The sequence below is a fragment of the Boleophthalmus pectinirostris genome, unplaced genomic scaffold (assembly GCF_026225935.1).
Source record: "Boleophthalmus pectinirostris isolate CB_2022bp ecotype Guang Dong unplaced genomic scaffold, ASM2622593v1 HiC_scaffold_1, whole genome shotgun sequence".
Classification (NCBI taxonomy): Eukaryota; Metazoa; Chordata; class Actinopteri; order Gobiiformes; family Gobiidae; genus Boleophthalmus; species Boleophthalmus pectinirostris.
In genome coordinates this window covers 516,242-543,857 of record NW_026570970.1, presented here as the reverse complement: position 1 = coordinate 543,857, position 27,616 = coordinate 516,242, and the positions used below count along the sequence as shown (strand labels likewise).

The 27,616-nt window shown below is 44.8% G+C and overlaps 2 protein-coding genes across 5 annotated transcripts in view; both read right to left on the bottom strand.

The window, feature by feature from the left end:
- Window positions 1–23,544, bottom strand: part of LOC129408957 (uncharacterized) — a 35,673-nt gene extending 12,129 nt beyond the window's left edge. For 2 of the 4 annotated variants that reach the window (XM_055153887.1, XM_055153898.1), the window contains exons 1-7: window positions 23,229–23,544; window positions 22,999–23,163; window positions 22,795–22,841; window positions 2,525–3,069; window positions 1,872–1,954; window positions 570–616; window positions 13–352 (exon numbers count right to left, since the gene is read on the bottom strand). In XM_055153887.1, coding sequence (XP_055009862.1) covers window positions 13–352; window positions 570–616; window positions 1,872–1,954; window positions 2,525–3,069; window positions 22,795–22,841; window positions 22,999–23,163; window positions 23,229–23,416 — 1,415 coding nt within the window. In that variant the 5' untranslated portion in view covers window positions 23,417–23,544. Of the gene's footprint in view, window positions 1–12; window positions 353–569; window positions 617–1,871; window positions 1,955–2,524; window positions 3,070–3,412; window positions 3,460–4,871; window positions 4,955–5,263; window positions 5,411–5,851; window positions 5,954–22,794; window positions 22,842–22,998; window positions 23,164–23,228 lie in introns of those variants that run through there. The other 2 variants (XM_055153902.1, XM_055153892.1) reach the window with 2 other exon arrangements.
- A 209-nt stretch (window positions 23,545–23,753) lies between these two features.
- LOC129408962 (NLR family CARD domain-containing protein 3-like) overlaps window positions 23,754–27,616 on the bottom strand; it is an 8,711-nt gene continuing 4,848 nt past the window's right edge. The window contains exons 3-5 of the mRNA XM_055153908.1: window positions 25,900–26,105; window positions 25,531–25,714; window positions 23,754–25,340 (exon numbers count right to left, since the gene is read on the bottom strand). Coding sequence (XP_055009883.1) covers window positions 24,298–25,340; window positions 25,531–25,714; window positions 25,900–25,917 — 1,245 coding nt within the window. The 5' untranslated portion in view covers window positions 25,918–26,105 and the 3' untranslated portion in view covers window positions 23,754–24,297. The remainder of the gene's footprint in view (window positions 25,341–25,530; window positions 25,715–25,899; window positions 26,106–27,616) is intronic.

The following is a 27,616-nucleotide window of genomic DNA, read 5'->3' as shown; positions in this document are numbered from 1 at the left end:
GAGAGGGGGAGTGGTGTTTTCTTTCTCTTGTGAATGACACAGTACTGTCCATCCTCCCAGATTCTCAGAGTCCAGGACTGATCATTGAATCCAAACGCACTGTCCAGTCCCCGTCTGCTTCGTCTGATCTTTCTGTAACTCACTGCTATAACAACCGCCCCGCTCCAGTCCACCTCCCAGTAACAGCGCCCCCTCAGGTCAGTGCAGCTCAGGACCTGCTCCCAGTCTGTGAACCTGTCGTCATGATCTGGATACTCCTGGTCCTCCTCCACTCGAGTCACAGTGTGATGGTCGTCAGACAGAAGCAGACGTCTGTGAGCTGAGTTTGGGTCCAGAGAAACGTCACAGGAGTCTGAAACACAAACACTTCACCTCAGTCTTTTGTTCTGACTGAGTCTAGGTTTAGTGCACCTGTCACACACCTGTCACACACCTGTCACACACCTGTCACAGAGATGTCGACATTTGAACCATTTGAAACAGAGTGAATGACCTGAGTGAATGACCTGAGTGAATGACCTGAGCTGTTCTCTGCACTTTACTGTGTGAAGGAAACAAAACAGACTCACACTTCCTCAGACCTGGAACCGTCCAGCGCTCTCCAGCAGGATCCAACCTGAAACACACAAGTCCAGTTTAGACCAGACCAGGACCAGACCAGGACCAGACCAGGACCAGACCAGGACCAGACCAGGACCAGACCAGGACCAGAGACCAGGACCAGAGTTTATATAAATGGACATATATTCTAGACTCTTAGTGTTTTGTGGGTGACAGACCAACATCAGAGTATCAGAGTTTTCAGGAGTCACACAGTCCCCATCACATCTGGACTCACATACACACTAGTGTGAACGAACACTGCACTCACAACAACACCACTCACATACACACTAGTGTGAACGAACACTGCACTCACAACAACACCACTCACATACACACTAGTGTGAACGAACACTGCACTCACAACAACACCACTCACATACACACTAGTGTGAACGAACACTGCACTCACAACAACACCACTCACATACACACTAGTGTGAACGAACACTGCACTCACAACACCACCACTCACATACACACTAGTGTGAACGAACACTGCACTCACAACAACACCACTCACATACACACTAGTGTGAACGGGGCCTGAGTCCAAATGTGACTGAGTTGTAGACGAGTACGACACTGTTCTACCCACACTAACGTGTTGACTGGTAGATGCTGATACTTCTGATCTAGAATCTAAGAGTCTCTGTGGATTAAAGCTGCACTTCCCCATGATCCATCCAGCGTCTTCCTCCACTTTACTGATGTTTACTCGTTTCTGCCGGCGCCACAAACCAAAGTATAATATATAAGTATCAAAAATAAGACTTGGACAACACACTTTAAGACTTTTTAAAGGCCTTAATTTAGGAACATGATTTTTTAAATGAATTAATCATTACATTTGTGCAGCGTCTTTCAAGACTCTCAAAGTTCTTTACACTTCATTATTTCATTCACTCAACACTCTGTGGTGTAAACTACTACTACTGTAGCCACAGCTGCCCTGGGGCAGACTGACGGAACCAAGACTGTCAATCTGCACCATCATCACACACACACTAGGCAATGTGTGTGAAGTGTCTTGCCTAAGGACACAACAACAGTTGTTACCACTGGTGCCTCCAGGAGATTCTGAGATTTGACAAACTGATGTGGGCAACATTTTAAGAAACATAAGACTTTTTAAAGACTTTTAAGACCCTGCGGCTCCCCTGACATATATTATATATATATTATATATTATATATATATTATATATATATATATTATATATTATATATTATATATTATATATTATATATTATATATATATTTCTGACCTTGGTGAAGATATCTTGAGGCGTGGTTGTTCTTGAGGAGAGTGTGTTTCTTTGAGTCGTTCAGTCATGTTTGGTCCTGTGAGCTGAAACAAAACACACACAGTCAACTCCAGACTCGTCCTGTTCCACTGCTCAAGTCCAACAACATGGGTCAGTACATCACAGGACATTATACATGTTAGAGCCGACAAAAAGACCCAAAATAATCATCACTATTGATACTAAAACAGTGTCACTGACAGAACAGAGCAGAACCTTTCCTCAATGTGTTTAGAACATCTGGATCAGAACAAGTACAAGAGCACAGAGACTAGAATACACCCATGGACCTGGTTTAGACCTGGTTTAGACCTGGTTTAGACCTGGTTTAGACCTGGTTTAGACCTGGCTTAGTCCTGGCTTAGTCCTGGTTTAGTCCTGGTTTAGTCCTGGTTTAGACCTGGTTTAGTCCTGGTTTAGACCTGGTTTAGTCCTGGTTTAGTCCTGGTTTAGACCTGGTTTAGTCCTGGTTTAGACCTGGTTTAGTCCTGGTTTAGACCTGGTTTAGTCCTGGTTTAGTCCTCGCCACTTGCAGCTATATTCTTTTGTTCTCGTTGTTGTGTCGTCATCGTGGGTCAAGTCTAGTTTCTGTTCTGTTTTGTCTCGTCACTCACCAGAGTCACAGAGGAACTTTGATCCCACAGTCCAAACCCTGGAAACAGAGGCTCAGAGAAGGACGAGGAGAAGGTCCAGAGGAGGGACAGTTCTTCATCAGAGGAGACGTCATAGAAGGACAGAGCTCCAGCCTCAGAGTCCAGGAACACGCCCACTCTGCCAAAGAACACGCCCCCTCTCTCTGAGTGACAGGAGCGGTGGAGTCGTCTTGACTTCCTGTTGTGAATAACAAAGTATTCTCCATCCTCACAGATCCTCAGACTCCAGGACTGATCATTGTATCCAAACCCACACTCCCATCCTTGTTCGCTCTGTCCAATCCCTCTGTAACTCACTGCTATATAAACCCTCCCTCTCCAGTCCACCTCCCAGTAACAGCGCCCCCTCAGGCCAGTGCAGCTCAGGACCTGCTCCCAGTCTGTGAACCTGTCGTCATGATCTGGATACTCCTGGTCCTCCTTCACTCGAGTCACAGTCCGATGGTCGTCAGACAGAAGCAGACGTCTGTGAGCTGAGTTTGGGTCCAGAGAAACGTCACAGGAGTCTGAAACACAAACACTTCACCTCAGTCTTTTATTATGACTGAGTCTAGGTTTAGTGCACCTGTCACACACCTGTCACACACCTGTCACGCACCTGTCACGCACCTGTCACACACTTGTCACACACACTGTCACACACCTGTCACGCACCTGTCACGCACCTGTCACACACCTGTCACACACCTGTCACACACCTGTCACAGAGATGTCGACATTTGAACCATTTGAAACAGAGTGAATGACCTGAGTGAATGACCTGAGTGAATGACCTGAGTGAATGACCTGAGTGAATGACCTGAGCTGTTCTCTGCACTTTACTGTGTGAAGGAAACAAAACAAACTCACACTTCCTCAGACCTGGAACCATCCAGCGCTCTCCAGCAGGATCCAACCTGAAACACACAAGTCCAGTTTAGACCAGACCAGACCAGGACCAGACCAGGACCAGACCAGGACCAGAACCAGACCAGGACCAGGACCAGACCAGGACCAGAACCAGACCAGGACCAGAACCAGAACCAGACCAGGACCAGGACCAGACCAGACCAGGACCAGGACCAGACCAGGACCAGACCAGGACCAGACCAGAACCAGGACCAGACCAGGACCAGACCAGGACCAGGACCAGACCAGGACCAGACCAGACCAGACCAGGACCAGACCAGACCAGGACCAGACCAGGACCAGACCAGGACCAGACCAGGACCAGAACCAGACCAGACCAGGACCAGACCAGGACCAGGACCAGACCAGACCAGACCAGACCAGGACCAGACCAAGACCAGACCAGGACCAGACCAGGACCAGAGTTTATATAAATGGACATATATTCTAGACTCTTAGTGTTTTGTGGGTGACAGACCTACATCAGAGTATCAGAGTTTTCAGGAGTCACACAGTCCCCATCACATCTGGACTCACATACACACTAGTGTGAATGAACACTGCACTCACAACAACACCACTCACATACACACTAGTGTGAACGAACACTGCACTCACAACAACACCACTCACATACACACTAGTGTGAACGAACACTGCACTCACAACAACACCACTCACATACACACTAGTGTGAACGGGGCCTGAGTCCAAATGTGACTGAGTTGTAGACGAGTACGACACTGTTCTACCCACACTAACGTGTTGACTGGTAGATGCTGATACTTCTGATCTAGAATCTAAGAGTCTCTGTGGATTAAAGCTGCACTTCCCCATGATCCATCCAGCGTCTTCCTCCACTTTACTGATGTTTACTCGTTTCTGCCGGCGCCACAAACCAAAGTATAATATATAAGTATCAAAAATAAGACTTGGACAACACACTTTAAGACTTTTTAAGGCCTTGATTTAGGAACATGATTTTTTAAATGAATTAATCATTACATTTGTGCAGCGTCTTTCAAGACTCTCAAAGTTCTTTACACTTCATTATTTCATTCACTCAACACTCTGTGGTGTAAACTACTACTGTAGCCACAGCTGCCCTGGGGCAGACTGACGGAACCAAGACTGTCAATCTGCACCATCATCACACACACACACTAGGCAATGTGTGTGAAGTGTCTTGCCTAAGGACACAACAACAGTTGTTACCACTGGTGCCTCCAGGAGTTTCTGAGATTTGACAAACTGGTGTGGGCAACATTTTAAGAAACATAAGACTTTTTAAAGACTTTTAAGACCCTGTGGCTCCCCTGACATATATTATATATATTATATATTATATATTATACTTTATATATTATATATTATATATTATACATTATATATTATATATTATATATTATATATTTCTGACCTTGGTGAAGATATCTTGAGGCGTGGTTGTTCTTGAGGAGAGTGTGTTTCTTTGAGTCGTTCAGTCATGTTTGGTCCTTTGAGCTGAAACAAAACACACACAGTCAACTCCAGACTCGTCCTGTTCCACTGCTCAAGTCCAACAACATGGGTCAGTACATCACAGGACATTATACATGTTAGAGCCGACAAAAAGACCCAAAATAATCATCACTATTGATACTAAAACAGTGTCACTGACAGAACAGAGCAGAACCTTTCCTCAATGTGTTTAGAACATCTGGATCAGAACAAGTACAAGAGCACAGAGACTAGAATACACCCATGGACCTGGTTTAGACCTGGTTTAGACCTGGTTTAGACCTGGTTTAGATCTGAGACTGTGACACTGACCTGAGCTCTGCAGATTCTCCACTTTGGTCTTTTTTAAAGGTGATGATTAAATCTTTGGAAGCGTCGCTGCGCAGAGAGACTCCACTGGGACCAGGACCTGCTTCAGACCTGAGATAGTCCTGGTTTAGTTCTGGTTCAGAGATTTTCCTGAAATGAAACAAACTCAGTGACAGGTGTTTGTGTTTGTGTGTGTCTCACACAGAGTGAATAAAACACATATGACTCAGAACCAGTCCGTCCAGTCCAGCAGCTTTCTGTTTGTGCAGCGACCCAGACCTGAGCTGGAATGAGACACTCTGGTCCAGTCTGGTCCAGTCTGGTCCAGTCCGGTCCAGTCCGGTCTGGTTCACATTAAAAACCCTGTAGAAGTTTGTGTTTTTTGGTCTGAGTCAGTGTCAGTAAAACAGATCCAGTGTGTGATCGACTCTAATGTTTGTGGAGGAGGAAGTTCCTCGTTCGTGTTTGTGCAGCGCAGGAGAGAGTCACGTTCACACAAGAAAAAACTCATTTGTAAAACCCAGATTTGACTGAAACCTTCAGAACTAAACACAAAACACACACAGACTTTTATAAAACACACAGACTCACCAGAGACAGTTCACACTCACGTCCTCAGTCTGTTATGACACCGAGTCGCTCTGTCAGTGAGCCACAGAGCCACACCCGAAAGTGTTCACAGGTCACAGATCATCTCTGGAGCTGAGCAAAAAGAGCACTCACTCTGCTCACAAGTTCAGAAGTTAAACCTTCGTGTGAGACCAAAGAGCAACAGCAGATCTGTCACTTCTGCATCAAACGGCCTGAACACTGGACCACGTCTTCATTTTATGACTTTTATCAATAATGAACCAAACAGATTTTATAATAACGGATTATAAATAATTTAGTGTTTATATTTTCAGCCTGACTTCAGACTAATGTACTGATACCCAAATCAATGTCATTCTTTAGAATGTTTTGAATCGGCCTCATGTTTGTAAAATAATGTGCATGTGTGAAACTCTCCTGTAAATATTCATTTCCATCTCAGCACTGAACACACGATTTGATCAAATTGACTAAAACTACAAATCTGACGTCTCTGTTTTCATCAGTCTCTAAACTTCACTGTGACCAGAACATGGAACTATTCTGATTTGGAATTTCTGTTTTAAAACCAAGACTCAGTCTCAGAAAAACATTTAAACTTGTAACAAGATTCACATTTGAGAGAAAACGGACATAAAAACTATTAAACTACAACATGTACTATAATAACATATATGTACTATAACATATTGTCAGGGAATTTACCCTAAGACATCAAATTACATTAAAGACACACCAAAACGAGACGGCTTAGTTTTTACTTGCGCAAGGAGAGAGCTGTCTGAACACTGACCTCTTCTGACAGCTCCTCCCCAACAGCAGCTTTTATTTCAGTCATTTCACAGATACAATACAGTACATTATGTTATATCACACAATGTTTACAATGATCACATACTAACAATATTTAGGCTAAACCACCTCCCATTTCACACTTGATCACAGGCTCCAGGTGATAAACAATTTGGTCAGTTTTCTCCCAAAAACTTATGCAAACCACATGAGGGAAAAACCCTTAGTCGTCTTCTCATGGGCGACTCAGTAGATGAGTTTAATGAGTCAGCAGTTCTTGTACTAGGACATATGATAAACATATGGAAAAACCCAAAAACGCAATTGTTGATAACTTTAATCACACACACAAATGATTATGATTTTAAATGATTCATAATATTTAAAATAACACAAATTCTTTCACACATATATATATATAACATATATTCTTGTAGGTGTTGAAGGTGTTGATGGTTCTGGACGGGTGGCTGGGGTTGTAGACACTGATGAAGCTGGGAAGACACCTGAAGTGAATGGCACAGGGGAATCTGGAGGAGCCTGAGGAACATCCTCTGACTCAGCACTAAACAAAAGAAAAGGAAAAAATGTTAGTTTGTGTAAAACGTGTGTATTACATATGTACTACAACAAGTCTAAGTCTAGTGCAGCAGGGGCAAACACAATGCACAACCCCATCCCCCACCCAAATGGTGTCAACAGATTATGACCTCACTAATTACCGGGTCTACGCCAAGCGCACATCTGCTCACATCTGCTCACACCTGATTCATTGCTCAGCACTCGGCCGTTTACGTCCTGTTGGATGTATTATGTATCATTTGCAAGTAAAAAAACTTTTCAAATAAAAATAGTAAGGGATGCGCAGTTACGCACACAAGATGCGTAATTTGCCATTTACTTGAGAAATAATGGTACTTAGGTCGGCTTTATCAAATGCTATGAGCTCAGTCGCTCAGAGGAGAAACTATCTTGACTTACAACAATCTTTGGCAAAGTTTGGGCCAATGAAAATGGATGGAGCGCGTCACGCGCCGAAGAGCGAAGATCCTATTGGACGCCTGTTTTCACTACGTCACCACGCAGCGTGTGTGTGACGTAGGATGATGCCGGAAAGATGCTCGTAAAGCCACGGGTCTTATCTTTACAAGAAAAAAAAAGGGTTCAATTCTAAACTTGAAAAGTGTCATTAGAGAAGAGAGTTTGTTTACCTGAGCAACGAGACGAGGCCCCACCCCCAAAGTTCACCAGGGTCAAAGAACGAGACGCTACACACAGTGTCCTTATATCAGCCCAAGTGCCACCTGCTGGTGGAAGACAGAACGTGCACCCTGCTCCTGCATCAGGTCATGAGGGTGATTGTGTGTGGAGGGAGTGACTTCAGGTCAGTGCATCAGGTCATGAAGGTGACTTGTGTGGAGGGAGTGACTTCAGGTCAGTACATCAGGTCATGAAGGTGACTGTGTGGAGGGAGTGACTTCAGGTCAGTACATCAGGTCATGAGGGTGATTGTGTGGAGGGAGTGACTTCAGGTCAGTACATCAGGTCATGAAGGTGTGTTTCAGTAGTTTGCTTGGCTTATTTTAGGCCCAAATGAAAATCAGATCAAATGGAGATTTATAAAAAACATGGATATTTATATATTTGTGCCAAAATAACTGTAAAATACAAATAAATGTTGAAAATAACAAAGATGGTCTTGATTTGGTCTCGATGGGCCGTGGTCTTGTCTAGGTCTTGATCTTGTCCTGGTGTCAGGACCCTGTGGTCTCAGACTGGTCTTGGTCTCGATCAGTGCGGTATTGACTAGAACACTATGTGAAGTGCTCCACTGTGTTTTTAAACTCCAAACACCTTCACTAGAATCACTTGGATGATTTCAGCTCCTGGAATTTCTAACTTCTACTGAACTAAAGATTAAAGGTTATTGTTAACTTAAACTGCACAAGATGGAACAGAGCATTTTGAGCTTTGAAGACAAACAGTAATAATAAAGGGTCTAAACCACAGGTGTCAAACATACGGCCCGGGGGCCAGATCCGGCCCTCCAAGACCTTTAATCTGGCCCTTGGCTGATTTTCAACTTAAATATTTTAATTAAAATGGTGTTAATTTTGTGTGGTGTTTATCACAGCAGCGTCTCCAGCGTCTCTGTACGTGGCCCCTCCCACCAGAGCAGCACAAATGAAGACTTGTCTCTTTCCAAACGCTCTTAAAGGACGATCGTTTTGACTGTTGACCGTGACACCCTCATCAGAAAAATGTCCAACATGAGAAAAGTGGAGCCGAGTGCAGGATTTTACAACAAAAATGGACTTATTCCTGTTTACAGACAAGTTCATGTTCAAACTTTGTGTTGAAATTGTATTTTTCTTAAAGTTTCAGGTTGTTCATAATTAGTGCTGTCATGCGATTAAAAAAATTAATTACAGATCATAATTAATTAATCAATCAATCTAATTAATCTCATTTTAATCTCACCTAAAAATTGCTGAGAAAAGCTTCAATTTGAGATATTTTCATTTAAATTCATTATTACATTATTGTGGCAGATCAAAAGACTGATATAGATTTAAAAAAGTGACTTTATAAAGTCATTTATTGTTTAACAAATGTCTCCAAATTTGGCTGTTGAGCCCAAGTCTCCATGAATAAGAAACTGTTTGCTTTAAAGTAGCAAAGACGAGGAAATCTGAACATAATAACTTTTGTCTACTTAAAGACAATAAAAAGTCCAGTCTTTCCTTAACCATATTAAAAATATTACTGATAGAGAAATGCTTTATATATGAGATCACTGGTTTTAGTCCTGGTTTAGACCTGGTGTTAGTTCTGGTTTGGTCCTGGTTTTAGTCTTGGTGTTAGTTCTGGTTTAGAGGCGCACAGGAGGAAGCTCGGTTTATGCGAGAAAACACGATCCACACGCGGCTCACGGGAGCAGGTCTGTGTCCGCGCGGGAACTACGGAAGGAAACGTGGTCCGCGCGTTCTCAGGTTAATGAGTGTATGAGTGTGAGTGTGAGTGTGAGTGTGAGTGAGTGTGAGTGTGAGTGTGTGTGTGTGTGTGTGTGACAGTAGTGCAGACATCATGAGCCTATGCAGGTTGTTTTCAGGCGATATATTTCACGTCGGGAGAATAATTTCCAAGACACAAATGTGTTTTTCCCTGTGCTGCTCTGTTCTACTGGCTCTACCACCTCGTCCATTGTGCCTGATGCCGCCAACGTGAACAAGATGTTTACATCGCTCTTACTGCGCACGTTTTGTGTGGGTTTCCGGCAATGAGTGGAATTACCGAAATAAAAAAATTTATAAATGTGTTTTTTTTGTGTGTGTTGTTGTCCCAACAACACATAAAAACAGGGTTTATAATAAAGCAACTCGCACAGAAACACTAAAGTTAGAGATTAAAAATGAGATTAACGCGATTAAAAAACATAACGCGCTAAATATGACCGTAATTAATTAATCGCAATTAACGCGATAATTTGACACCCCTAATTATATTATAATATTTTGTAAAACAGTTCATCAATTTAAAAAGATTTGTGTAATAGATTTGTGTTTCTCTGCACAAATATTTGAACTTCTTGTTATTTTTGGGGTTTATATGACATGAGTTTTCTGATCCGGACACTTTGGATCAAAGTCGGTTGGACTCGACCCCCGGAACAAAATGAGTTTGACACTTCTGTCCTAAACCATTAAAAAGGGCCCATATTAGGCCTTCTATGCTATAATCCCATTTTCTCATCAAAAACATACCTGAAGTCTTTATTTTTGTGATTTCATTTCATACAAACCAGTGTTTGAGTTCTTCTCTCAAACAGAAAACCCTTGTGAAGTCAAGTGCTGATACAGGATTTCTCCATTGTGTTTTTAAATTCCACACACTTTGACGAGGATCATTTGGATAATTTCTGCCCTGGAATCAATCTCTTCTGAACAAAGGAAAGAAAATGTAGACAGACTAATTATATAAAGTGTCACTCAAACATGTGCGACCACGATAAAGGCGGCAGGTTTTACGCCAAAGCAACCCTCTCCATTTGTCCAGGCTGGGGACTGGCACAGAGGGACACAGCGCCCCCTGTGGCTGGATTAGACCCACCGCCCGTGCTTTTGTAAGGTTAGTGTGTTAGTGTGTGCAGATACTCACCACAAACATCCACCCTGGGACCTGCAAAGACTAATTTAAAAGATTTAGGTAAAACAGTTTAAGATCTGAAACGAGAACAGATTTCAGAAGAGTTAGAAGCATCAACAACAACAACAACAACAAAAATGGTAGAATTGACCCACAACATTAGTACGAGATTGAACATTGCAATTTAAAACACAAGGTTAACAGAAATGTCAACATATTTCAAACTGGTTTAAGGTTAAAATGAACAGAACATTAACAATGCAAACCTGTGGAAGAGTTTAGATTAGAATAACCAATATTTCAGCTCAGTGTTAAAAGATTCAAAACCAGAGCCATTATATTCAATAAACCAGTCCAAATCTGGCCCACATTTAGACCAGTTCAGACAGACTCAAAATACAAAAACGCATCACATTCAGTAAAGTCAGTTCCAAAGAGACCTGGTTCAGACCAAGTAAAAAAAAAGTTAAACCTGTGGAAGTGTTAGTTTAGAATAACCAGTGTACAGGTTAGAACCAGAGCTGTTACACTCAAACCAGTTCAAACCTGGCTCACATTTAGACCAGTTCAGACCAAACCAAATACAAAAACATATTCAAAAACCCAAGACAGTCAGTTCAGACCTGGTTTTAAACTCAAATCAGTTCAACCTGTGGAAGTGTTAGTTTAGAATAACCAGTATTTTGGTCCAGTGTACAGGTTAGGACCAGAACTATCACACTCAAATACAAGTCTGGCCCACGTTTAGACCAAACCAAATACAAAACACATTACATTCAATAAGCCAAGATGACTTCTTTTCAATTTGGTCTGAACCAACAAAAAAAACCTGTGGAATTGTTGGTTTAGAATAAAGACATTTAGACCCATGGGTGTGGGACCAAGGAGACCACACAGTCTCCATACAAGTGTGCAAACGATTATAATCTGGCACACGCCAGTTTAGGCCCAAACCCAAAGCCTTAGAGAGTAACAGAAGAACACTCAGCACATTCAGACCTTGTTTTGAGATGACACATGGTTCACAGAGAACCTCACAAATACCTACCGGGTTTACGTCTGCTGCAAACCAGCAGCAGGGTCAGATCATCCCTGGAAGATTATTTCAGTCACAAACTAAATGTTCAAGCGTTTGGTTTGAACCATTAGACTCAGTCCATGTGTGTCCACAAAAATCAACACAAAAAAAGAACACAAGGGCCTCAACCCTTGGACCAAAAACCACAACTGGTCAGTATATTCAAAGTGTGTCAGGTCAGTCTATGATCATCCATTAGTGCGGTGGCTGAGTGGTTAGCACTCACATGTACGACAGTCACTCACTGCTCCTGAAGTCGCCTCAGCAACACTTGGTTAATGACAAATAACTTTAATACAAAAAGGGAAAACTTCAACTTTATTTAAAATGTTCAGATCAGGTTTGAACATTTCTCCATTTGGTTCCGTCTTGTGCATCGTCTCAGCCTCCAGCCTTTGGGGTTCCAAGATCAACATTTAAACTGTTCTTTGTGCATCATAAAGGACAGTTTCTTTTGCATCTTTTTTTTTATTGTTTGTTTCCTCTGTCGAGCAGGTCTGTTCTTTACACAGGGTTCAGTTCAGGGCTGTTGGTGCAGTTTGGATTTGAACTTTGGGTTTTTCCACTGCAAAAGCTTTTAGACCAGGTTAGACTCTTTTCTTCTTATTAGTCCCATGTTTGGTTGTGGGTTGTCTGCAGTGCATTTTTCAAAGTTATAATGGTTTAGCTCCATTTTATTGCTTTGACTTTGATGTATTTGGTCCTGATTTTTTGCACTTCGAAGTGTATTCTTTCTTTGGGTGAATTAAGTTTGTTAACATTTTAAATGATATCTTCTTTTTATTTATTCCATATTTTTTGGATATATCCTGTTTATTTTTTCTCCTGGGTCCTTTGGCTTTTTGACTTCAACTGGAGGTGAAGGTTCATTTTTCAGTCGTGCACATTCTGTACAAGGTTAAATAACCCAGAGCTGCCTGTAAAAGGTTAGATCAGCATGTTAATGTTAGACGCCGACACCAACACCACATGTAAATGACATAATACATTAGTGTTTAGCTTTAGCAGTGCACAACTAAAGTTAGTAGTTTAGCTTAGCAATGTTCAAAATGACACGAATTTAAGATTTAGCTTTAGCTTATGTGACGGACAATTAAATTCTTAAAAATCAACATGGCAACAATAAAACTGCTCCCTGTAAAAATAATAATAATGTTAGACACCATCCTAAATTCAGAAAACTAAAGGGTTAGTACATTACAAGTCACATTAGCATTTAGCTTTAGCAGTGCACAACTAAAGTTAGCAGAGTTTAGCTTAGCAATGTTCAAAATGACATGAATTTAAGTAGATTTAGCTTTAGCTTGTGTTAAACAAGTAAATGTTTAGCAGTTTAAAATGAACATGTCAATAAATCTGCTCCCTGTAAAAAATAAATAAATTAAACATTAGACGCCGTCCTAAAATCTGAAAACTAAAAGGGTTAGTAAATTACATGTCACATTAGCATTTAGCTTTAGCAGTGTACAACTAAAGTTAGCAAGATTTAGCTTAGCAATGTTCAAAATTCAGTCAGTAACATACGACAGACATGTTTTAGCCTTGGCTGTGTTCAGATAATAAAAAAACTAACATCTGCTGTAGTTGCAAGATTTGAAATTAAGTAGATTTAGCTTTAGCTTGTGTTAAACATGTAAATGTATAAAAATTTTGAAATAAACATGGCAATAACTGTTAAAAAAAAAAAAAAAAAAAAAGGTTAGACACCGTCCTGTATCCGGAAAACTAAAGGGTTAGTAAATTATAAATTACATGTCACATTAGCATTTAGCTTTAGCAATGTACAACTATAGTTAGCATGGTTTAGCTTAGCAATGTTCAAAATGACATGAATTTAAGTAGATTTAACTTTAGCTTGTGTTAAACATGTAAATGTTTAGAAATTTGAAACAAACATAATAACTCTGCTCCCTGTAAAAAAATAAAAAGGTTAGACGCCGTCCTAAAACCTGAAGGGTTAGAAAGGGTCAGTAACATGACAGACATGTTTTAGTCTTGGCTGTGTTCAGTTACAAGACATGAATTTAAGTAGATCTTAGCTTCACTTTAGCTTTATCTTATGTTAAACAAGTAAATGTTTAGCAATTTGAAATAAACATGACAATAAATCTGCTCCCTGTAAAAAAAAATAATAATAAAAATAAAGTTAGATGACAAAATGACATGAATTTAAGTAGACTTAACTTTAGCTTGTGTTATGGACAAATAAATGCTTAAATCAACATGGCGACAATAAAACTGCTCCCTGTAAGAAATAAAAAAGGTTAGATGCCGTCCTAAACCTGAAGGGGTTAGAAAGGTTTAGGAAATTACATGTTACGTTAGTGTTTAGCTTTAGCAGTGCACAACTATAGTTAGCATAGTTTAACTTAGCAATGTTCAAAATTCATTCAGTAACATTATGATGATATTATGTTTTAGCCTTTGCTGTATTCAAATAAAATAAACTATCTGCCACAGCTGATGTCATGTCTCAGTTGTAGGACATGAATTTAAGTAGATTTAACTTTAGCTTGTGTTAAACAAGTAAATGTTTAGAAGTTTGAAATAAACATGGCAATAAATCGCCGTCCTAAAACATGAAGAGGTTAGAAAGGGTTAGTAAATTACATGTCACAGTAGCTTTTAGCTTTAGTAGATTTTCAAAAGTAAAAACAGGGACATCCGTGGTTTGTGGTGGTTGATAAAATTGTGAAACGAAAGGAAAATTGTAGAAAATTACAAATTCGTCTAGTTTAGTCACTAGAAATTCGTCAAGTGCGCCTACCTCACCGTTTACTGCTTAATCTTATAAATGTTTGTTTTCGCGAGTTATTGGGTTTTGTTTAGTTAATTTCTGGGTGCACAGGGTACAGACTTGTATTTTGTGGTTATAATCTGCATGAAACAAATAATGTACTACAACAGCTCGACACGGCAAGCAGCATACGACAGTAAGATACATCAGTTCTGTCACGACATGTGCCACAATCCACTGCTATGTAATCACTCATACACTGTACAAAACATGAAATCATAAATGTCCCAAATGCCATAAATATGATGCACAAATAGGCATGAAACACACCAGCACAGCAAAGCATTATTCAAACCACATTGCATTAAAAACTATTAAAATAAATCAGCGTGAGGAGCGAATTGAGCACAGATAAACCAACATTGCACAAGCATTATTTCAGCAACAATTCGACAAATACAAACACACAGCATTGCCATAATTCGAATTCACAAACAAAACACGCGGGTAAAGTTGCGTGACCAGCCAGAACCGCCTACATCCTCGCCAAAAGGGGAGAAAATGGGGGGCTGTCGCAAAAGGAGAAATGTACCGCGAAGAGAGTTAATGTATAATAACAAATAAAAAAAATGTAGGCCTATAGCAAAAAGAGAAATTCAATTCTGTCAAGTTGATTTAATTGATTTTCTCTTTCGTTATGACCTGGACGAAGGAGGGATTTCAAAAACATCCCATTCGAATCTAATTGGCCTTAGAAAGTAGTAAATTTGTAAAAGCGTGTGCGGTCTTGGCTGGTCAGGCAACACGCAAAACCAAGAGAACTGAACCAGGACTGAACCAGGACTGAACCAGGACTGAACCAGGACTAAACCAGGACTAAACCAGGACTGAACCAGGACTAAACCAGGACTAAACCAGGACTAAACCAGGACTAAACTCCAGGACTAAACCAGGACTGAACCAGGACTGAACTCGGACTAAACCCAGTCCGGCTGTTTATCGCAGTGCGCATGCGTCGACGTCTGTTTGCACTTGCTCGATCGACTCCCAACAAATAGTTTTCTAACCAATAATTAAGACATTTTTCTAGACGAGGATAAGAAACATCGAGGCACTTATTGACTTTGGTTACAACCTGAAAATTATCTGAAAAGCCAAATAGCGAAATCGCACCGGTAGGCCACATGCTGCGGGGCTACAGGTGAACCATGCCCCCACTCACCTCTGTATCCAGCTGTGACACCTGCCACCTCCTCAGTCAGAGGGCAGCTGAGTTGGAACAACGTCCGTGTTTGAAAGTCGACTGGAGAGCGACCAGAACATCGTCCTGGACAAGACCCGAGCCACCGCCGACACCAGCCCTCACCGCCCGAACCTGGCGTCCCAACTGGTCCAGGTGACCACTGCTGGCTTCAGCGTGGGGCTAAGACCTAAAGCCCCGCTGAGCTCTACTCCAGTGCGGCCCGATCCCTGGACTGTTCTACCCCGTAATCGCTCCGGACACCGAGGTCAGCAGCAAACGTCCTGCTCCTCCACGTCTTTGGCAAATAAATTCAATGTCTTGGACCATGAGGATTTTCCCCCGCTGCCCCAAACCTACAAGGGCCAACTGCACTTCACCCCGGCTCCACCATCAGACCGTCCCGGTGCGCGGGGCAGGACCCGCAGCCCCTTCTCTGCGTGCGCGTGTCCCGACCGCTTCGCGTGCGCCGGGAGGGGCCTCCGTTCCCTCCTCGCGCATGTCGAGCCGAGCGCTCGGTCTGAGCGAGGAGATGGTCCCGCTCCAGGCCGCGCTGCCTCGGGGAGCTCGGCTCCTCCATGGTCCGACACGTGAGAATTTAAAGGCCACACCTCCTGTCACCCAGGTGTTCCGGATTGTCTGGTGATCATCTTAACTGGTAAAGGCGGGGCCACACCTGGAAGCCTGGGGGCGTGTCCTCCTCTCGCTTCATTCACTCCCATAGAGACACAAAACTGCCCGAGCTTCTACTGTCACATTAAACCTTCTTTATCGTGGCGTTTTATTTCCCCATTGAAAAATAATCCAAATGTTTCCTGCACATGTTTCCATCACGACCTGAGGTTTGAAGTAACAAACGTTGTTCTTTACAGCAGAACATGACGCAGCTCAAACACTTGATCTGTTCACTGTTCCAGACGCTCCTATAACACGTGACATGTCACTGTGTCGTGTAACAAATAAACATGGTCAAGCACAAAATACTGTCCGTGTCTTCACTGTCATGAATGTAGTGTTTGTGTAAACATGTACAGGCTTATATAATGTGAACAATGATCTAGTTCACACAGTTTGCAACAAAATAGAGACTGACTCATTGGATCATTTTAACACAATCACCCAGAGTGAAATATGACACAACATCTGGCTGTGAACACAACAGGTAGACTACATCTCCTGCATCCAGATCCAGATGTGGTGGGCGTGTCCACTCAGCTGTAGATGTGGTGGGCGTGTCCACTCAGCTGTAGATGTGGTGGGCGTGTCCACTCAGCTGTAGATGTGGTGGGCGTGTCCACTCAGCTGTAGATGTGCGTGCACCTTAACCACTTGATCTGGTTGTCGCTGCTGCGGCTGCAGACGCTTCATGTCAACAACTAATATTATGGTTCTTGTTTTCTCTTTCAAGTCGCAAACCTGCCGATAAAAATACTCAGAGACAAACTGTTGCCAGTCCTGTTACTCTCAGGGGTCTGCGTGTGTGGAGATCGGCCTATATTATCTGTACATATATGCAATGTGACATTTCACACAATTTGCTGCCTTAATATGGGTCTAAACTAGGATCAAACCAGATATAAAACATCTGGCTGTAGACTACAGGTAGACAACATCTCCTGCTTCCAAATCCAGATGTGGTGGGCGTGTCCACTCGGGTGCAGATGTGGTGGGCGTGTCTTAACCATTTGATCTGGTTGTTGCTGCTGTGGTTAGATACAAGCCTTTTGGACTGGAGGCTTTTTGTCACTGAAGTTTCTATGTTCATTGTCTAATGTTTTTCACTGATCTTGATGTTAAAACCTTCTTGTCTGTCTCTGGTCAGATGAATGTAAATTCTGTATCATGAAGCAAATAATAAAAACAAACACAGTCACATTTTTTCTTTATTCTAGACCAGCCAGTTACACAGTGCAACAGCATTAGGGACGACAAATACTGAACGTGTAAAAGACTTTTGGCCTTTATGAAAGTTATTTCTTTTGTACCTGACTAAAAGAACTGGGAGCATGGTGCAGGTCCTGGTAAAACATGATGTTTCCTTTCTGCAGATGTTCAAAGGCCAGTCTGCCCAGCTTCAGCAGGACGTCTGCTTCTGTCTCTGTCAGCACCAGTGTTTGTCTCTGGCCTCTGCTCCTGCAGCTGTTCTGTCTGTGCCTCTGGCATGAGTCTTATTCTCTTTGCTTCTGGACCAGACTCAGATCTTGGTTGGTTTTCCTCTGGTCTAGACTGAGATCTTGGTTGATACTTCTTCTTCCTCTTGGTCTGCACCAACAGGAAGTGGGCGTACATGTCGCTGAGTGTCTGGGGCAGCGCTCCGCTCTGATTGGTTCTCAACATGTGGTCCAGGACCGTGGCTGTGATGCTGCAGAAGACTGGGATCTGGCACATGTTGTGGAGGCTGCGGGAGGTTCTGATGTGGGACAGGACGGTCTTACACTGCTCCTTCTGATGGTCAGTGATGAAGCCCCTGACCTCTGTCACCCTGTGCACACACTGCGCTGGGATCTGATTGGCTGCTGCTGGTCTGGAGGTGATCCATATAAGGGCAGTAGGAAGCAGAGTGCCTTTGATGAGGTTCACTAACAGCACGCTGACCTCTGACCTCTGTGTGACCTCAGAGACGACCTCACAGTGAAAGTCCAGGGACAGTTTGCTCTCGTCAAGGCCGTCGAAGATGAACTCTGTCCGTTTAGAGACGGACAGAGTTTGTGCTGTGAGCGTCTGTGGACACAACAAGAACATGAACAAGAGGAAACACTTCAGTGTGATCAGGTTTATCCACACATGGAAACAAACTCACACACAAAGGACCTGACTCAAAAACCTTCAAAAAAATGACACTCTCATGATCCACTTGGACACATTTATGATTCACACAATCTTTAGTCTTTACACACATGAACTTTGACCTCAATTAAATCCTGTATATTTACCAAACACAAACGACACCACAGCAGATAAAGGAGAGTCACCTGTTCTGCCAGCGCCGCAGTGTGGAAGGAGTGACTTCAGGTCAGTACATCAGGTCATGAGGGTGATTGTGTGTGGAGGGAGTGACTTCAGGTTAGTGCATCAGGTCATGAGGGTGATTGTGGGTGGAGGGAGTGACTTCAGGTCAGTGCATCAGGTCACAGTGAGGCTGTTTCACACTGAGGTTCTGGAGCTACACGACCAACAGTTTGAGTTCAGTGAGACTTTTGTAGTTTGTCACAGAGCGACTCTGATGCTGCTGCTGCTGCTGCTGATGATGATGATGATGATGCTCACTCCACATGTGCACAGGACATGTGTGTGTTTGCACATACAGAGTCTCACCTCTACCAAAGGTCTCAGACCACAAAAACATTTTTACAAAAACATGGAAATATGTTGGTTTGATTTGAACTTAAAGAAACTATAAAGACTAAAGTGTCTGTGTGTAAAGTGAAGACGACAGGAGCAGAGTCACACAAACAAAACCTGCTGCAGTGAGTCTGACTGAAACATCCTGATACACACATTTACACACACAACACACTTCACATGCCACTTCACACACACAACACACACACACTTCACACACACACACACACACACACACACACACACACACACACACAACTCACACAACACACACACACACACACACACACACACACACACACTCACACACACACACACACACACACACACACACACACACACACACACACACTCACACACACACACACACACACACACACACACACACACACTCACACAACACACACACACACACACACACACACACACACACACACACATCACACACACACACACACTCACACACACACACACACACACACACACACACACACACACACTCACACACACACACACACACACACACACACACACACACACACACAACACACACACACACACACACACACACACACACACACACACACACACACACACACACACACACACACACACACACACACACACACACACACACACAACACACACACTCACACAACACACACACAACACACACACACACACACACACACACACAACTCACACACACACACACACACACACACACACACACACACACACACACTCACACAACACACATCACACACACACACACACACACACACACACACACACACACACACACACACACACACAACACACACAACACACACACACACACACACACACACACACACACACACACACACACACACACACACACACACACACACAACACACACACACACACACACATCACACAACACACACAACACACACACACAACACACACACACACACACACACACACACACACACACACACACACACACACAATACACACCAACTCACACAACACACACACACACACACACACACACACACACACACACACACACACACACACACACAACACACACACAATCACACACGACGAAAGGCAAATGAAAACACCACGGACCTCAAGTAAAAAGGAACAAGACACACTAAAAATGAGCAGAGCGACAAAAACAAAAATGAAACTTATAAAACATGTGAATATGTTGTTTTGAGCGAATATAAAATTTTCAAAACAATAACAGGAACACGGTGATGTAAATATGTGATGTGTTATAGATAATTCCCCACAGAGTCACACACCTCCTCTTTAACTAAACCCAACAGAACTTTCTGGTCCAAAACAGTCAGATCCAAAGTGAAGAACGGTCCCAGTCCAGTCTCTTTGGCCTCGTTCAGTTTCTGTGTTTCGAGTTTTTAGTAGTAACATTGAAGCTCCATTTTGTTCTTTCTCTTGACCTTTTGTTCTCGTTGTTGTGTCGTCATCATGGGACAAGTCCAGTTTCTGTTCAGTTTTGTCTCGTCTCTTTTACCAGAGTCGTAGAGGAACCTTCTTTATTGATTCTAAACGCAGGAAACAGAGGCTCAGAGAAGGACGAGGAGAAGGTCCAGAGGTGGGACAGTTCTCCATCAGACGAGACCTCATAAAAGGACAGAGCTCCAGCCTCAGAGTCCAGGAACACGCCCACTCTGCCCGACAACACGGCCTCGCCCTCTCTCTCCGGGCGACAGGAGCGTTGGAGCGGTATTGCGTTGTTTTCGTGACAGACGTAGTACTCTCCAGCGTCATAGATCCTCAGACTCCAGGAGTGATCACCGTTTCCAAACACATTATCCTGTCCCAGTCCGGTCCGTTTGATCCCTCTGTAACTCACTGCGATGTGAACCCTCCCTCTCCAGTCCACCTCCCAGTAACAGCGCCCCCTCAGGCCAGTGCAGCTCAGGACCTGACCGTGGTCTGTGAACCTGTCGTCATGATCTGGATACTCCTGCTCCTCCTCCACACAGGTCACAGTCCGATGGTCCTCAGACAGAAGCAGACGTCTGTGAGCTGAGTTTGGGTCCAGAGAAACGTCACAGGAGTCTGAAACACAAACACTTCACCTCAGTCTTTTATTATGACTGAGTCTAGGTTTAGTGCACCTGTCATGCACCTGTCACGCACCTGTCCTAAACACTATTTGATGCAGTAAAAGAAGTTGGGTGAAAAAGCGTGATGTGTCACCTTCAATACATCTGTAAAAAACGAACCCTAACCACAGCCAATCGTTTACTCCGTTAAATAAATATTCTCAGCCATTTGACACTAAACTCTAATCTGATGTTAAAACAGGTTCCTTTTAATTTGAAAAAACAACTACCCAAGTCCACAAAATCTGAAAACATATAAGTTCTGCTGCAGAAAAGTTACGGAGTGTGCCTGAACTCATCGTCTCGGTGTAGAGCGCACGGCTCCTTCTGCCTCTCAAAACAACAGTTGGAGCTCAAACAGCGCCGTCTAACCGACTTTCAGTAGAATAGAGTCCCCGGTCGGTGACTTCAACATGTCACGTGGGCAACGACAGTGACACGTGGAGAGGGGAGATCAGGAGGAGCGGCCTCCTTGAACTGAACCCGAGCGGTGTTCTGTTATTGGACTTCTGTGCTCGTCACAGTTTGTCCAGAACCAACACCACTCGGGTTCACACATTTAATTGTGTTAGGAGTTTCAGATGGTGTCCACGGGCAGAACCAGACAGGAGCCCGTGAGCAGAGAGACACGAGGCTCGTTGGCCGATTAATGATGTATTTTGCATTTAAATCAGCAGAATTCACACTGTTCCTGTAAACTTTACATTTAGACTGTAAACTTTACATTTAGACTGTAAACTTTACATTTGGACTGTAAACTTTACATTTAGATTCAATCTTTACATTTGGACAATAGACTTTACATTTGGAGTGTATTTGAACTGTAAACTTTACATTTAGATTTTAAACTTTACATGTGGACTATAAACTTTACATTTGAACTGTAAATTTTACATTTAGATTTTAAACTTTACACGTGGACTATAAACTTTACATTTGAACTGTAAAGTTTAGATGTAGACTATAAGCTTTGCATTTAGATTCAAACTTTACTTTCGGATTGTAAACTTTACATTTGAACTATAGACTTTACAGTTCAAATGTAAAGTTTACAGTCCAAATGTAAACTTTACATTTGGACTATAAGCTTTACATTTAGATTCAAACTTTACATTCGGATTGTAAACTTTACATTTAGATTCAAACTTTATATTTGGACTATAAACTTTACATTTAGATTCAAACTTTACATTTGGACTATAAACTTTACATTTGAACGTAATAAATGATACGTTTTTTATCTTTTTTATACGCTGTTGATGCACTATTTAAAGAAAAATGGCAGATTTGCCTTAATTAGACAGACGACAATACCATCTGTCGCGGTATAATTGGTGTCATCATGATCTTAAAACATGGAGATTTACCAATTCTATCTCTGACACAGATTTGTATCATGTAAATGAGACGAGTGTGGTCCTTGTTTACACTTTACAACTTTTCTCTGCACTTTACTGTGTGAAAGAAATAAAAAGACTCACACTTCCTCAGACCTGGAACCATCCAGCGCTCTCCAGCAGGATCCAACCTGAAACACACAAGTCCAGTTTAGACCAGACCAGAACCAGACCAGGACCAGACCAGGACCAGACCAGGACCAGACCAGGACCAGAACCAGGACCAGAGACCAGACCCAGTACTAGAGACCAGTGTGGTCTCTCACAGACAGCAGGGGGCGCGCTCACCTGACAGACAGCAGGGGGCGCTGGTCCTGTAGAGCGGTCAGGAGCTCGGCGGAGGGTCCTGGATGGTTGTAGCTCAGGTCGAACTCTCTGAGGTGGGAGGGGGCGGAGCTCAGAGCTGAGGCCAGAGCAGCCCCGCCCCTCTCTGAGACCAGACATCCAGACAGCCTAAAGACACAGCATTACACTCATGTGGACACAAGGGGGCAGAGTGCATCATGGGAGCGTCTCACCTGAGCGTCTCCAGTCTGCAGGGGGCGCTCTTCAGTCCAGAACACAGCAGCTCCACTCCTGAGTCCTGGAGGTCGTTGTGACTGAGATCCAGATGTGTGAGACTGGAGGAGCTGAGGACTGAGGCCAGAGGAGCACAGCTGTGAGGAGACAGACCACAGCCACAAAGACTGAGGACAGAGAGGGACATTAGAGACTAGAACCTCCACACAAGAGTTTAAATACAGTCTGAGGACAGAGAGGGACATTAGAGACTAGAACCTCCACACAAGAGTTTAAATACAGTCTGAGGACAGAGAGGGACATTAGAGACTAGAACCTCCACACATGAGTTTAAATACAGTCTGGACTCACAGGGCTTTGGTGGAGGCTCTGACCACCGGCAGCAGACCCAGGAGAGCTCTTCTCTGAGGCCTGGTATTTCCTCAGGTCAAACTCCTCCAGGTCTGAGTCTGAGGACAGTAAGATGAAGGACAGAGCAGACCACTGAGCACGAGACATGGTTCCATCAGAGAGGTATCTTCTCATGTTCTTCTGTATCTCCTGCACCAGACTTTGGTCGTTGAGCTCGTTCAGACAGTGGAACAGGTTCAGACTTCTCTCTGCAGACAGACCCTCTTCATCCAGCTTCTGTTTGATGAACTTTACTGTCTCCTGATTGGTCGGGTCACTTCCTGTGTGAGTCAGCAGACCCTGCAGCAGCTTCTGATTGGTCGGCAGAGACAGCCCCAGGAGGAAGCGCAGGAACAGGTCCAGGTGTCCGTTTGGACTCTGTAAGGCCTGGTCCACAGCAGAGCGGTAGAAGGCCTCAGGGTCTGGACTCTCAGAGGAGTGTGGTGTGTCTCCAGCAGGTTCTCTCCAGAGCTGTGGAAGGTCTGATGGACGTGAAGAGCAGCCAGAAACTCCTGCACACTCAGATGGATGAAGCAGTAGACCTTGTCCTGGTACAGGCCTGGCTCCTCTCTAAAGACCTGTGTGAACACTCCGGAGTACACTGAGGCCGCTGCAGCGTCCAGCCCACACTCGCTCAGGTCACTCTCGTAGAAGATCAGGTTTCCTTTCTGCAGCTGCTCAAAGGCCACTTTTCCCAGAGACTTCACCATCTCCCTGGTCTCTGGAGTCCAGTGAAGGTCCTCCCCTGATCCCTGCTGATACTTGATGTTCTGGACTTTGGCCTGCACCACCAGGAAGTGGACGTACATCTGTGTGAGAGTCCGGGGCAGCTCTGGTTCTGTTTTGTTCCAGAAGCTTCTGTAGAACTTTGGAGAGGATCCAGCAGAAGATCGGGATGTGGCTCATGATGTGGAGGCTGCGGACGCTCTTGATGTGGGAGATGACGACCGTGGCCTGGTCTCTGAACCTCTTCCTGAAGTACTGCTCCTTCTGCGGGTCGGCGAACCCTCGCACCTCTGTCACCATGGAGACGCACTCAGCAGGGATCTGATTGGCCGCGGCGGGGCGCGTGGTTATCCAGAGGAGAGCGGAGGGAAGCAGGCTCCCCCTGATGAGGTTCACCAGCAGCACGTGCACTGAGGCGGACTCTGTGGGGTCGCTCAGGACCCGGGTTCGGCCGAAGTCCAGAGGAAGTCTGCACTCGTCCAGACCGTCAAAGATGAAGAGCACCTGGAGCTGTTGGAAGCTGCAGAGATCTTTGGATGGACTGAAGAAGTGGTGCAGCAGCTCCACCAGGCTGAACTGTGTGTCTCTGAGCACGTTCAGATCTCTGAAAGTGAAGGGGAACAGCAGCTGGAGGTCCTGGTGGGCCCGGCCTTCAGCCCAGTCCAGACTCAACTTCTGAGTCAGCACTGTTTTCCCCACGCCGGCCACGCCCTTCGTCAGCACTAATCTGATTGGCTGTGGTGAATGTGGGCGGGGTTTAAAGAGCTCTTCACATGTGATGGTCTCTGGAGCGGCCGGTCTCCTGGACGCCGTCTCCACGTGTCTGACCTCATGTTCCTGGTTGACCTCTGAGGCTCCGCCCTCTGTGATGTAGAGCTCTGTGTAGATCTGGGTCAGGGGGGCGGAGTCTCCTGCTTTAGCCACGCCCTCAAACACACGACTGAACCTCTGCTGCAGATCACACTTCAGTTTATCTCTGAATCCAACTTTACTCCCTTTAAACAACACACAAGAGTTAGAATGTCAAACATGTCACATATTTCATACAGGAGGAAATCTGACACACAGGGAGGGACCTGACACACAGGGAGGGCACCTGACACACAGGGAGGGAACCTGACACACAGGGAGGGCACCTGACACACGGGGATACAGGAGGATGGGAGGGCATCTGGAGGTTCTTACTGTCTCTCAGGCGCTGGGCCAGATGTTCCTGGTCCATCCTCTTCAGGAAGTCCAGGGTGATGTTCAGAACCTCTCTGCTCTCCTCCTCCTCACTCTCGGAGCATTCTGGGTAATCTGAGGCCAGGAGCCTGAGGAGCCTCTGCAGCTGCTGTTGGACAAACCTCAGGACCTGCTCCTCCAGAACCTGGAACCACACACTGTGTGAAGAAGTGTTCTGAGTGTGACGTCACCCACAGCTCAGCTCCAAATGAAGCTCGTCAAAGAGCCAATCAGGAGCGAGGATGCTAAAGGGAAAGACAAAGGAAACCAGGGCTCCATCCAAAAACGGGCCAAAATACCTCCTTCCTCGTCCTTCTCTTTATCACTGACCTTTGAGAACCACGTCATGAGGTCGACGATAAAGACCCAGGAGGAGGAAGGAGCAGTGAGGAGAAGGAGGCGGATCTGGATCCTCCGAACCAGTGAAAACGACACAACAAGCGCATCACCTCCACTAGAGCGAGACTGATGAAGAGCTGCACACGTACGACCTGCACACGTACGACCTGCACACGTACGACCTGCACACGTACGACCTGCACACGTACGACCTGAAAACTGAGTCGTGTCTTTTAGTTCCACAGAAGCCGACTGCATCAGGGCGCGAGGAGGGAGCTATGTTTTTTTTTCAGTCCAGTTTTTGCAAACATGTGCCATGTGGTTTTAAGTTTTGTTTCTGTAAAACGTAAATTCATCCTCCATGTTCTTCTTCTTCTCTGGGGTCAAGTCTCGGAGCATCAGTCTGAACAGAGACTCCCAGACTTCCTTCACCCCAGACACTTCCTCCAGCTCCTCCAGTGGGACCTGAGGTGTTCCCAGTCCAGTCCAGAGACATGGTCCCCCCAGTGTGTCCTGGGTCTTCTCCTCCTCCTGGTGGGACATGAACACCTCCTGAGGGACACGTCCAGGAGACGTCAGAACAGACGTCCTCCCCTCAGACGCTCCTCTCCACGTGGAGGAGCAGCGGCTCTACTCCGAGCTCTTCACTCTGTCTCTAAGGGAGACGCCCGGACGCCCTGCGGAGGAAACTCATCTGTGTCTCTTGTATCGTGGATCTGGTCCTTCGGGTCATGACCAGAGGTGAGGGGAGGAACAGAGACTCAGCTCCTCTTCACCACAAAGACTGATACAGCGACCACATCACTGCTCACGCTGCACCTGTCCACCTGTCAATCTGCCCACGTTGCACCTGTCCACCTGTCAATCTCACGCTCCGTCCTCCCCTCCCTCAGTTGTAGTACTTCTGTGTGGAGCTGTCGCTGCAGAGCTCTCGGGGGAGTCTGGGGACATGGAGTCTGAGTGAGCTTCATTCTCGGTCTCTATTGTCGATGTGGCTGCTCGGAGCTGTGGGCGTAAGGTCTGTGGTGCCTGTCGCGGCGGTAATCCCCGAACCTGGTGGTGGACACCAGAAGTAAGGGATGAGTCAGGCTGAAGAAGGAGTCCTATCGGGCCTTGTTTTCTTGTGTGACTCCTGAGGCAGCTGATGGTACCAGCGGGTCACACTGCAGCTCGTGTGGTCGCACAGGCAAAAACTCGGAGCTGGGAGGAGTTCGGGGAGGCCATGGAGAAGGACACGGAGAAGGACTATTGGACGGCCTCAAAGAGATTCTGGCAAACCGTCCGACGCCTCAGGAGGGGGAAGCAGTTCTTCACCAACACTGTTTCCAGTGCGGTGGGAGAGCTGTTGACCTCGACTGGGGACGTTGTCGGACGATGGAAGGAAAACTCTGAGGATCTTCTCAATCCCACCGTCACGTCTTCAGAGGAGGAAGTCGAGGCTGGAGACTCGGAGGTGGACTCGTCCGTCACCCTGGCTGAAGTCCCTGAGGTGGTTAGTGTGGCAGTGTGACTTTGGTCCTGGCTGTGGTTTGGGGACCACAGGATCATCTCTGCTGTTTGCAGATGATGTTGTCCTGTTGGCTTCATCAGACCAGGACCTGCAGCTCTGTGTGTGAAGCGTCTGGGATGAAGATCAGCTCCTCCAAATCTGAGCTCGTGGTTCTAGTCCGGAAAAAGGCGTCTTGTCGTCTCCGGGCGGGTGGAGAGT